The sequence below is a fragment of the Megalobrama amblycephala genome, linkage group LG7, assembly GCF_018812025.1.
Source record: "Megalobrama amblycephala isolate DHTTF-2021 linkage group LG7, ASM1881202v1, whole genome shotgun sequence".
Lineage (NCBI taxonomy): Eukaryota > Metazoa > Chordata > Actinopteri > Cypriniformes > Xenocyprididae > Megalobrama > Megalobrama amblycephala.
The window spans coordinates 2,336,869-2,350,467 of record NC_063050.1 but is presented as its reverse complement, the minus strand read 5'-3'; the positions used below and the strand labels follow the sequence as shown (position 1 = coordinate 2,350,467).

Genomic DNA, 13,599 nt, shown 5'->3' with positions numbered 1-13,599 from the left:
CTCTTACAAAAACACTGTTGATTTACAGATAGAGCCACAAAACACACGATACAGAAACCCTAAATAATCATGTTTCTTAATAGTTTTTGTTATCAGTTATTTGTTTTATGTTACATCTTCTGTTGTTTAACCCTTTCATGCATAGAGGCCACTACAGTGGACAGCTATTCAATAGTTGTTGAGTCTGAATGTCAGATTTGCACATCAGTCACTACATTGGACGCTAATTTGTCATGCAATACACTGCCACCCACTGGTCAACTTTTGCAAGTGCAAAAAAAAATTCTCTAAAACAAGAGGCAGACAGAATAGCACATGTGCCTTGCAGGGGAGGAATGTCTGTCCATTCCTTCTATTCTAGCAGACCCTTGCAGGTACAAAAAATATGAGGACATCAAGCAACAACTAAGAAGCAATATAATTGTTAAAATATCCAAGTATTGATTTTGTGATTTGAGGAAATTGTGATTAATCTTGTGTCCACTCAAGTGGACATCATGCATCGCTGGCTATATTTAGAATACAATTTATAGTATTGCTTTTTTTTTTTTTTTTTGAAATATGCCATCTGCAGTAATGTTTTGGCAGAAAATCAATTTAATTTTTATTATAGCAATATTTTGTGCATATTAGTTTTATCATGAGAGTGATGATCCTTGAAAAAATCTCTATAAACTGTACTATTAATTGTAGTCTAAATATAGCCAGTGATGCATGATGTCCACACATGATTAATCAATTTCCTCAAATCACAAAATCAATACTTGGATATTTTAAAAATGATATTGCTCCTTGATGTCCTCATGTTTTTTAGTCAATACAGTGGCAGTGGACCCTAATGTGTCATGCAATACACTGCCACCAACTGGTCAACTTTTGCAAGTGCAAAAAAAAAACAAAAAACAGATTGTTAAAAGTTCTGGAATATGTTCAAAATACATGAACACAATGTTAAAGAGCAAAAAAAAACATGTTTTATAGTGTTTACAATATTTATTTTTAATAATTGTTTTCTCAAACACATATTTCATTGGTTCCTCAAATGCGCGTTGTCCACTCTAGTGGACATTTCACCAACTCCTTGAAAAATGCATGTTTGAAAAAAATGAAGGTGATTTTTTTTTTCATGCCTAAAGAGTAATAAAAACACTTTTGAAAAAAATCCTGAAGTAGCCTTTCATAATTCGTGCATGAAAGGGTTAATGAATGTTTATTGCATTATTTAAGTATTGTGGGATGGTGTTTTGCGTTTGCATGAATGACTCTTTGCACCTTCTTTATATTATTATATACTTCAGTTCATGGAAAAGCTTGTGATGACATCTGATTCTTCATGTGGCTTTCTCTTTTACCACCTGCACTATTATGGTGGTTGTCAGTATATGTTAAAGATACAAAACAGATTGCAAAATGTACAAAAATTTATTTTTCTCGGCTCCTCATATTCAGCTAATCTCAAATAATTTTACAGTAGGCTATTGTTTCAACAATTTTCTCGAATGCTTATTGCGTTTATTACTTATACAGCAAAATCATTCGCAATCGTTTCTTACACAAGTTACTTCCATAATAACTCATGCAAAGTCGCATGGGACGTAGGGAAAACGGTGGGTACTTTGAAAGGATTTGGCGCTCAAATGTAGGATGGACAGGACCACCAAAGAGAAAGCGAAACCTCAAACGAAGTGAAGGACAAAGGAAGTGCAGACTCTACACGAAATTCAGTTAAAAAAAAGACGTAAGTAGCATCCATAAATCAAATTCTTTCAATATCTGGCATTAGTCTATGAATTTGTGCAATTACGAAGCACCTAAAAGGACATGGTGAATTAAAAAATAATAATAAAAAAAAAAAAAAAAATGAGATGAGATGAGATGGGAGGAAAAATTAGTCTAGGAGTTCTCTCGCAAAAGTTTTGCGTTCCCCGAGCAGCTTCGTTCGCTTGCAAAGATCACGACAGGTTTTGTGAGGGTTTGCGAGAGTTTCCCAGGAACGCAATATTTCGAGAGCTCAAAATCATCAATAAATAATTTCACATCTCATTTTTTTTCCCCACCACCATGCCCTTAAAGTTTCTAGGGCAAAAAAAAAAAAATGGCCCTGGAGTTTCTGGCACAAAGCGGCCTATCACACCCGGTCCGCTCATTATGCACGGGGCAATTTTTTACACCACTTTTTATAACATAAAATATAAATGCTATTTATACAGAATTATTATTATTATTATTATTATTATTATTATTATTGAAATGCTTTTAATTAACATTAATAAATGACTGGCATACTTCTTTATGTTATTATTTTTCTTTCCTGATGCCCATGGCAAATAGTAAATCAAAAAGTAAAAAAAAAAAAATCAAATATCTTTTCCATACAGGGAAGTTTAATATCACCAAAGTCCAATACCTACCTTTAAAGTCCATATATAACAATGCTCTCTCTCTCTCTCTCTCTCTCTCTCTATATATATATATATATATATTAAACCACATTTTCCTATTTTCCTTCTGATATTCAAAAAAAAAAAAAAAAAAAAAAAAAAAAGCGTGGAGGATAATCTCAAATCATTTTACACTATTGTTTCAGCGATTTTCTCGAATGCTTATTGCTTTCATTGCAGGAAGACTCTCGAGCGCTGATTGTTTACAGTCCGTTACAGAAGTGACCTAGGAAAAGGTGGGTACATTGCGCGCTCAAATGTGAGACGGACAGAACCAAAGAGAAAGTAAAACCTCAAACGAAGTGAAATACAAGGTGCAGACAGACTACACACAATTCTGTTCAACCAGAGACGTAAGTAGAGCATCAATAATTCACTTTTAACAAATTCTCAATTCTCACAAAATTCTCTCCCAAATGCGTTTGCGTTCTCCCGAGAACTTTGCGTTCGTTTGCAAAGAGCACAAACAGCAAACGTTTGTGCGAGAAAATGCATCGACAAATAATTTCAGCCATGTGCCCTTAGGGTTTCCATATACTCACTTAATTTTACCATCTCGGGCACCCTTTCAAAAAAAAAAAAAAAAAGTACATCTTTGTACCTACTTTTGTAGCCTACTTAATAGAACCCTTTAAAGGGTACCGCCCTATTAGTTGGAGACATGTCCAGCTGCAGACCCTCAGGCCACAGGAAAAGAAGGGCAGAGCTTAACAGACATATTTGCGCTACCCATACACGTCCATTTTCTTTTGTAAAAATATGTTGTTTTTACATGGATTTTATGCATAAGATATCATGATGTACAAAGAGGATTTTTAATTACCATGTTAATGGATAATACAAACTATGATTTGTTAGTCCATAAGGCATTAACTAGTTTGTATAAACTGTGAACAAATACTTTTAACCATATAATTTTGAAAATATATGAATAAATGTGTAACCATATAGTAAAATGTCTCCCTTGACTGTATGTGATATTATTTCCGTATCATGTTGTGATCTTGTGACAAATAGTATAAAGACACGAAGGTTTGGGCATTTAATGTTAAAATATAGGCCTACATGTATTTAATCATTGCAAATCCTTGAACAAGTGAAACATGCATTTATGAGGCATTTAACAACAGAAGGTGTATACGGTGAGTGGGTGATATTTCATGATGTGGTGAACGAATTATATTTATATATTTATATTCAGTTTATCTGCTATAGGCTATTGAATCTTTTCACGTCTTTCACATTTTATCATTAAAGATTTTATTTATTTAGTTATTTATTGCATTTGTCAAAGATATTTATCGTGTTAATATTAAATAAATGTTAATTAATAAAACAGGTTTTTGTGCAGAAATGCCATGATTTTTAAGTGTTAAGATGATTATTTATTGTTTGCTTGTTTTTATTTTATTATGAACCATTTAAATATGGTTTAAATTTTATTTTAGAAATATTATTATTATTTATTATATTATTATTATTTCTAAAATAGCCTATATATTATTTTAGAAATGTTTTTTTTTTTTAAATATCCTCTTTGTTTAGCTCTTTGTACATCATGATATCTTATGCATATTATATGAACAGAAAAGTGAAAAGTATTGTTGTTAAACATTGTAGACATCGATCCGATCAAAATCCATGTAAAAACAACTTATATTTAACAAAAGCAAATGACATGTATGGGTCATATGACATGAGTAGCGCAAATATGACTGTTAAGCCCCGCCCCTCACTTCCGTTCGGTGGCTGCGGTTCTGCAGCTGGATAGGCTACTATTGGACCTAGTGTGAGCTTTTGTTCCTTTTTTTCTAAAAGTGAATGTTTTTAGGAGAATATAAGATGACATTGTTTGTTCTGAACGTGTTAAAAGGTCCTGTAGCGCATTGGAAGTATTGCAAGTCTGTAACACTTAGTCTGTAAATTAGTTGCAATATTATCGAGCAATAGTTTTGCTTTGATCATGTAGGTTCGCAGGTTAATGCAGTTTTTCATTTCAAAGCAAAATAATAATATGGAAAAGCTGAGTTACGTCTCAAGTTCTCGCAGTTGTGTTCAGCTATTGTCTGAATGTTAAAATAATTATCATTATTCATCATTAGCCTATTATAACATTATTATGTCATTTGCGGAAATAAAATGGGCAACATTTAAATGAGATGAGATATTTAATATTCGACTGGGTGTGAATAAAGACAGAATGAAATGATATGCAAGCATGTAACGAGTAGGCCTACTTTTTTTTATAAATAAAATTGCGAAATCTTTGCAAAAATGTAATTTTTAATAAGAGTAACTACAAGTTTAATTTTCACTTGAGTTAAGCACAATTCCTCTAAAATAATTACAGTAATCAAATAAAATTATTCTAAACTATTTTACTCCTCCGCTTTTTCCAATTATTATTATATTTTCATGTAAATATAAACAAATATTATAAATGATTAAATGGTTATAGCTATTTTTAAAGTAGCATAGTATATGCCTATAAACATTACAAATGGATATAATTAATAAATACACTGAGTGAGAAAAATGTATTAATTTTTCACATGGTAGCTTATTCTGATTAATCAATCGCAATTAATCAGTATTTGCAGATAAAAACAATTGAAGGTGCTCTAAGTAAGTTTTAAATGTACTAAAGCATAAAAATATGTTTGCAGATATGCATTAAACATTCTGAGTTCAAATACTTGTTTCTCTGAAAACCATACAGCCACTTTGAACTTTGGGCTTGTTCCTGTTGAGTGTCTTCAAACTGGCAACCCACATTAGTGTCGAGTTTGGACGGAGGGGGCGGAGCAAACAATGTTTTGAATTTGGACTGCAGTACCCATTTCAACCCCAGCGGTCATTCTTACATGAAGCACCTTTAAAATCCAACAAATAAACTATTAAAGGGTTAGTTCACCCAAACAAATTGACCTCGAGTAGTCAAGAATGTGGATAACCAAACAGTTGTGGGACACCATTGACTTCCATAGTATTTTTTTATTTTTTCTATGGAAGTCAATGGTGTCCCACAACTGTTTGGTTATCCACATTCTCCAAAATATCTTATTATGTGTTCAGCAGATGAAAGAAATTCATACAGGTTTGTAACAACGTGAGGGTGAGTAAATGATGACAGAATGTTTGGGTGAACTATCACTTTAAGGACATTTTGTTATTGTTGCAGATGGAATCACTGAAAAAATCACACAAAGTGGCTTTAGAAGTCAGTGTTGCATGTTTTAATTCTGTATCAGTTATCACAAGGCCTTCAGTCCACTGATATATATTTTGAGTGTTTGTCAATCTTTCAGAGGTGTGTTTTGTTTTAATAGACAGCCATATTTTGAAATTGGCTGATATTAATTGTATATGATATTAATATACTTAGGCTAATATTGATCCAGCCAACATCACGTTATATTTGTTTTCATAGTCCCACATTAAAATGGTGTTGAATTAGTGGAGTAATTTTCCCTGTAGCTCATTCATGACTTCTGTGAAGCAGTGCATTCAGAGGATACTCTGACCTCTAATGTACAGTAAATGACACACTCTTGGTTTTATGCATGCAAATTACTTTGAACCCAGAACAAATATGAAAAAAAGATTTGTCTATTTTACAATAACATTGCAAACCATGCAGATTTTATAACTTTGTATTCTTTGTACTGATCCTCCTGAAACATCTTTTCACTAGTAATTTACATCCTTGAATTCCTGCTTTTCTGAATGAAAGATCTGTTGGGCTGTAACTGCATCACAAACAATTATGATTTAGTTTATTATGTGAACTATTTAAGAGAACAATTGGTGTACACTGATCCCAGATTTTGTCATGATCACAAATTGGAGTGCCCAAGTTTAGCCACCAGAGGGCACTCCAACATGAACTTTTGTCACTTGTCTGAACTACAATTCCCTTACTCACTCCTGGACTCATTATCCCACTCATTGCACTCAGCTGTTTTGTGTTTCATCATTAGTGTCTGTCTATTTATACTCAGTTGTTTCTGTCCTTGGTTGTGGTTTGTTGTATTGTCTTGCACATTTTGTATTGCTGGTTTTTTCATTTTGTGGACTGTTTATCTGGATTTTGACCCCTGCCTGTTTTTGGATGTACGACTGTGGATTGCCCAATAAAGGCTGCGATTGGATCTTACCATCTTGTTCTTGTGCACCTGTGACAGATTTGTCCTTTTAACTTTTGTCCTTTTTCTCCTAGTGACAAAAAATGGCCGCCACTAAAAGAGTGATAGTCAAGGCACTTGATGATCTTGTGGATGAAGATCTCGATCAATTCATCTGGCAACTCTGGAATCCTATGACAAAAGACATCAAGCCTATTCCTCGAGCGAGGCTTCAGACTACTGTTCGCCATGAAGTCGTGGATCGCATGGTTCAGCAGTACAGTGCTAATGCTGGGAATATTGCAGTGAAAGTGCTGAAAAACATAAATCAAAATGATCTTGCAACTGATCTTGAGCAGAAACTTAAGGAAGGTAAAAAAATAACTACTAGTTTAAGATTTAGTCTTAGTGTAGCACTCTAGTAGTCATCATTTTGGAAACATAAAGAGAAATATACATGAAATGGTACAGTTATGTTAATATTTTTGTATGTAAAAATGTGTTTATTATAAATAATGCAATAAAATAACCATGTGAATATTGTGCAATAGGTCAAACAGAAAATTATGTTGAAAATAAGAGTGTGTGATTCTTCTTCATAATATTGTCATATATATAAAAAGCAGTAAAAACTGCAGTATTAAAATATACTATAGGGTTCAACGGGGCTAAAGGAACACCCCAAGAAAAATGTACTTTTCACTTCTCCCATAGTGTATGATTGCAGGGAAAAAAAATGTATATATGTTTGTATTGAATATTTATGAAGCAACAGATTTTATGTGAAAATAAATCATAAAAGTGTTTCCCTAGACGAAACCGAGACGATTATTTTGTTGAAAAATCTTATAAATATATGAGGTGGTGAGGTGGGTTTTTTACCCCACAGACACACTGGGTAAATATTTTAAATGTAATGGATTCATTATAAGTATATCTCTAAGTTGGACACCCAACTTAATATATTATATTTCATCTCAATCTAACCATGTCAACAAATGGAAAAGTCAGCCAGCTTATCATGTTAATTATTTCGCCCAAACATCAGGAGCGCTTTTTTACCCCAGATACCATACTTTTACATATTGAACAAACCTGAAAAACAAACGGATTAGTTCACTTTCAAATGAAAATTAACCCAAGCTTTACTCACCCTCAAGCTATCTTAGGAGTAAATGATTCTCTTCTTTCTGATGAACACAATCGGAGAAATATTAATAAATATCCTGACGCTTCCAAGCTTTATAATGGTAGTGAACACGGGTCACGAGTATGAGCTGAAGAAAAAGCTTCCATCCACATCCATCCATCATAAACATACTCCATATTTAACAAGTGAATCCCTTCTGCATTCAAGTTATGAAGAAAGTGTAAATTGGCGTCACGTCAGTTAATTTTTTTCCGTAAGTTGAATAGGGAAGGTGTAGGACAGCGTAAGCTTTTTGAACTGTGAGAGTTTTTCCTTTTCTTCGTTCGTTGAATACGGAAGGCGGTCTGGCATAAAGGTTGGGCTAATTTTCATTTGAAAGTGAACTAATGCTTTGTCTCAAAGGTCTCATTTCTCATTTGCTACATAAATCTACAACATTTTAAAAAACATCAAATATTAGATCAAAAAGTACTGTTTATGACCTGAACACAAGGACACTGGAGACTCTTATGCTGTAGACTTTAATTTGTAAATGAATGTAGTTGCAGTCAAAACTATAGATGTATAGAATGTTCTTTGTTTTACATATATTTAGATGTGTGTTTTCCTGTCTTTCCAGTTCAGCAGCCTGAGCAGGTGGACGGGAGAAATGCTCCCGTTCCTGTGCGTCAGCAGCAGCCCAAGCAGGCTGACCAGTCCGATTGGAAGAGACCAGACAAGATTACTACCTGCACCCCCGAGTTTAAGAACAAAACTCTTAACGAAAATAGAGATGACGCAAGTATCTTGGTTTCAATTATCTTTTGTATAAAACAGTACATTCTGGGACTGCGAGTCCTTCTTTTGTAGGGCCGTCGTCCTGCAGAGATTAACCTGAAGGATTCAGACAGGTGTGTTGGAGCTGAACGCTGATGGACTGTGGCCCTCCAGAAGCAGGGATTGACGCCCCATTAATCTTAAACTGTTTTCTAATATGAACTTTTCTGGCTTTACATAATATGTTATGAATAATATCTGATGTGGATCAGTGTTTCCAAACCCTTAAAAGATGCATAATTTTGATTCTAAAATCTTAACAGAAAAAAATGAGAAACATAAAAATGTATGTGGGAAAATAAATATAAGAGATATGAACAAAAACAGTTTTAATAACCAAGTAGCACAGTCGGATAACTTTTAAGAAATCCTTCAGATTATATTGATAAAGCTGATCTTCTGCTGTAGAATCACAGTGCTGCTGTAATCAATAATGTAAATCTAACTCAGAGATTGGGCTCTAAATGAGTTCAGTGATTCAGGTCAAATAATGATTATGTGAAAACATAACCAACACCTGATCATCTTTACGCTTTGCTTGTCTGGCTGTTATAACAGCCCAAACAAAATCTAATTTTAAAAAGTCAAGGGTCAAGAGCTCAACTAAAGAAAACACCATGAATTGTGATTTTCTCCTTTGGTGATTCTGCTTGTTAACATCAGATCTTCCTGACACATTCACTGTGTTAAAATCATCACACAATGAATATATCAAAATTAACACAACAAACATTGTCCTTAAACTCACTCATTGATGTGTAAAAATTTAACACATTTTGAGTCAGTTTTAACATCCTTTCTAATAGTGCAGACACTGATTCTGTTGATTGTGCTTTAATTCTGCATAATGCTGATGTTTTCTCATAGGTTTATATACCAAAGGACAAGAGGAAAGGTTTAGCCCTGCTGATCACCAACATACACGACAGGCCCGGAGCAGAGAGAGACGAGGAGAACATGGAGTGGCTGCTGACAGCTTTGGGTTACGGAGTTAAGAAACACAGAAATCTCTCTGGAAAAGTGCGTAAAACATCCGGCCTCGTGAAACCAATATTGTCTGTATAAAGAGCTAGAAGACCTCTAGTGTGGATATAGAAAAGTGAATAAATATTTTAGTTTAATCATTTTGACCAGGAGAGGATTTTCCCATACCAGAAAATGCTAGTTAATGTTATTACACTGGACTAAAATGTACTGACTTTACTCACCCACAGGTTTATATTACTGAAATTCAGGTTAGTCAGATCTTTAAGAAACCGTCACCAACTTCCCAAAATGTTTTGATACCTTTTGTAATTTTTTGTGTTTTTCCCCCACATTGTAACACTTTTAAATCTCTCATATGCTACATTATCACCAAATATTGGATCCAATCTTTCTGGCAACTTTATTTCTTTCAATTAAGACAGGTTTTATATTTCTGTTTAGAATTGATCAATCGTAGACCTCATTTATCATTTATGTACCTCAGTTTCTGAGTGAAAATAATTTTGTCCATATAAAAGTCCCCCTGCAGTCAATAATTTTATTCCTTAAAACTCATCTTTGATTACCAAAATGACATATTTAAACGTTTTTATTTTTCCCTTAAAAAATATTCATGCCTTAAAATAGCTTGAATGTAACTGTACACCCTTGTCTCATTTAGTATACGTGGATCAATAAATATGCAAATTAGCCCCGCCTCCACTCGCTCACGGCAGCTCAGAGATCCACTCGGTCAACTTACTGAGGTAAACACTCACAATGGTATCGCTCTTACAACCTCAGACACATAACGGTAATTAATATGATCAGCCTTTTGCTTGACTACATTAACAAACAGTTAATAATGCGTTGCTAATGTTACACAAACCATGTTCCTGTTCTTCATGTCGGAGTCAGACATATGCCTTTTTCAGAGCGCTCAGACGTTGACGTGATTGGTTACAAGGTAGTTTGTGACGTCACACACCAGCGATTTTAAACCGCAGGTTTGAGACTTTTTAGATCACTGCAGTTTTAAAGATAAAATACTCCGCAATGGTGTTGACTTATGAATTTGCACATGGTTTTTCTTAAAGCATTAAAACACCACATAGACATATAAACAACATTAAACCTTTAAATAAAATATGAAAAAGAAATTGCACTGTTTATCACACTAGTGTGTTTTAATGTTTAACCACTAAATTTTTTTTTGAAAAGCTTTTATTTTGTACAAAATGGCACAAAGTCACACCTGTAGTGTTCACAGTCAAACATGATCGACCTACAGATAAAGAGCTCATAAATACTGGATTCAATATTTTTGTCAACTAGTTTTCATTAAATTAGGACAGGTTTTGTATTTGTTTTTGGTGATGATGTAGCATAACTAGAGATTTAGTTATAGGGTGTTATAGGGTGTTATCAACACCACACAAAGATTAATTATACTATGAATTTCTTGTATCCATGATTTATGGTGTTTTCTAGTCTTTATCTATTTATTAAAGTTCATTTTATTCACAGGGAATAAATAAAGCAGTCGAGGAATTTGCTGCACTTCCTGACCATGAAGACTCGGACAGCACCTTCGTGGTTATAATGTCTCATGGGACAAGAATTGATAATAAAGATGCCCTTGCAGGTGCAAGTGTCAATGATGTCTTCTTTGTTGACAACATCTTCACCTGTCTGAACTCAGTGAATTGTCCTGATCTGATTGACAAACCAAAGGTTATTCTGATCCAAGCCTGCAGAGGAGGTGCGACATGACTGATAAAACTCAACTCCTATTCACATATTGCTGTTTCTCTTTGTAATTTGTCGGTATTTATTTTTACCTTTCCTCTGGATTTACAGTAATATTGTCATCCATATTGTGAACTGTTTCTGTGTTCAGGTCACCCAGGAGGCGTGAAAATGAGTGACAGCGCACTTGACTCAGACGATGATGACAGCTCATTTGACTCAGACGCCTGGGTGCACAAAGAGAAAGACTTTGCCTGTTTCATGTCCACCCTCCCTGGTAAGTGCTCAAGATTTATAGTATTATTCTGTTCAGGAGCTGTTCATGTTTCTTCTGTAATGAGAATATTGTCAGAGGCTTCTTTGTGAATTTATTGTATAACCAATGAATTATCTCCACAGATATCAAAGCATACAGGCATCCTGATAAATGGTCTGGAAGTTATTTTGTCATGTCTATCGTGGAGGTGTTCTGTGAATGGGCTCATGACACTCACATTATGGAGTTGTTCAGGAAGGTAAATGAAGAAAATTCCATTTTTAAAAATTGGGTTTCCTTTATTTTAGCCAAGATACTAAACAACATCTCCCAGTTATTTTAGCCCAAGCGCGTTGCTCAACTAAAATAAACACAGGGATTTTTTCATAGGTCACCTCAGACATGGCGAAACACCCAGAAAGAAAGAAGAAAAAACTCTTGCCGTGTATTGAAAGAACATCCCTTACGAAGAACTTCTTCCTGTTTCCTGGACTCTGATGTCCAGCTTAAATCAGAATCACTCTTGATCTCTAATTAGACATCTAAACAAAAACAAATTTGATTGGGCATAATTCAAAATCTAGAGTGGGTAAATGCAATGTTTCTGTTATTGAGTCAGGAATACACTTACAATGTTCCTCATATTCAAGACATGCACCTGTGATGTACTTACTATTGACATTTGATTCATATATACAGTGCTTAACAAATGTATTAGACCACCACCCAATGTGAGGTTTGTGCCACATGCTGTCCTAAACTAATAGTATTGATGATTAACAAAATCATTACATGAAAACTGTGCAAAGACTATTTGTCCAGGAGAAAAGAATCTGGAGTAGTGAAACTGATGGATTGACAAATTTGGGATTCAGTGGATTCAAAGACGGATCACACAAAAGTTTCATTAAAAGGAAGTATTTGGGAAGAACTAGAAACTATTTGGAAGCCAGCAAAAATCCAAGCTAATATCAAGGCCATACAAAATACAAATAAAATCTAAAATCGTTTTGGTTATTATGTGTGAATATAGAGTTTTTAGTTGTTTCAGTTTGTTATTTGACTAATAACTGACAACATAATTTTTAGTTTTTAAACAGGCTTTTTGACAAATTCCTAAAATATTTGTATTTTCTCTTGATTATGACAGGTGGTCTAATAAAAAGCACTTTTCACTTTCTATTTTGTTGAAATTTCTCTCATATATTTTATATTATACTTCGCTATTGCCACTTTACCAAATTAACCATACAATTGATTGTTTCCATCCAAATAGTTGCTTGCTTAAGAACATCTATAAATCTTTTATACTTAAAAAAGTGATCAATAAAGCTTTTCTAATTTGTTACCATGCCTTTGCCTCTTGCCTCACCGTCTTTCGTCTGCATCTTGATTTGTAAAATAATTAAAAATTAAAGAGTTTGACTCACTTTGAATATGAGACTCAATCTAATATTACTGTAGAGAGATTTAGCAACCAAGTTCATCAGGCTCCAACACATCCACCAGTTTCACAGTCAAGGATTAAGTCCCAGACTAAAATGCATGTCTGAGCTATTGTAAAGAAAAATATCATCTTTGTCATGTGACAGTTCTCTATATACCTGCAGTGATTAAGAATATGACAAATGTTCCTCATAAGGGAAGAGGCAAACCAACTCTGGTGCTGCAAGGAGGTGAGGAGATAGAGACGGCCAATCAGCTCAACTCATGTTTCTGTCGTTTTGATAGGGGATTTAAAATTTAAAATGTTGGTAAATTTTACATTCTTCAACAATTTTACATTCTTCACTGTAACCGGTTTATTTAGTCCTCTATTGGAGTCTGGCATGTTTTCAAAGTGTCACCTGATTGTATTTAGAGATCTTGGCATCTTGTCCTGCACCATTCCGTAATGACAATAACATATTCATGACGAAGAGCTGCTTTCAGCTTCCCCTAAAACAACACAAGTGATCTACATATAAACCTAGAAACTGTGCTGTCATAAAGGACACAAGGGGAAGATCCATTTTATTCTGCCTAATTTACTACTGGGTCTTTCTGAGGTCATCAACAACATACTACAATTACATTCAAATGTTAAAGATTCAGATT

General features: G+C 34.1%; 1 protein-coding gene across 2 annotated transcripts; it reads left to right on the top strand.

Moving 5' to 3' along the window:
* The first annotated feature begins 2,699 nt into the window (after positions 1-2,699).
* On the top strand, positions 2,700-12,855 carry LOC125271027 (caspase b-like). Of its 2 annotated transcripts, XM_048194960.1 has the most exons (8): positions 2,700-2,794; positions 6,661-6,937; positions 8,335-8,492; positions 9,399-9,551; positions 11,025-11,259; positions 11,398-11,523; positions 11,646-11,761; positions 11,893-12,855. In XM_048194960.1, exons 2-8 carry the CDS (start codon positions 6,670-6,672, stop codon positions 11,998-12,000), a joined length of 1,164 nt encoding a protein of 387 aa, XP_048050917.1. In that variant the 5' UTR covers positions 2,700-2,794; positions 6,661-6,669; the 3' UTR covers positions 12,001-12,855. The 2 variants fall into 2 exon arrangements, with proteins under 2 accessions (XP_048050917.1, XP_048050918.1); XM_048194961.1 differs by lacking the exon at positions 2,700-2,794 and having other exon boundaries at positions 6,441-6,937.
* Positions 12,856-13,599: the final 744 nt, after the last annotated feature.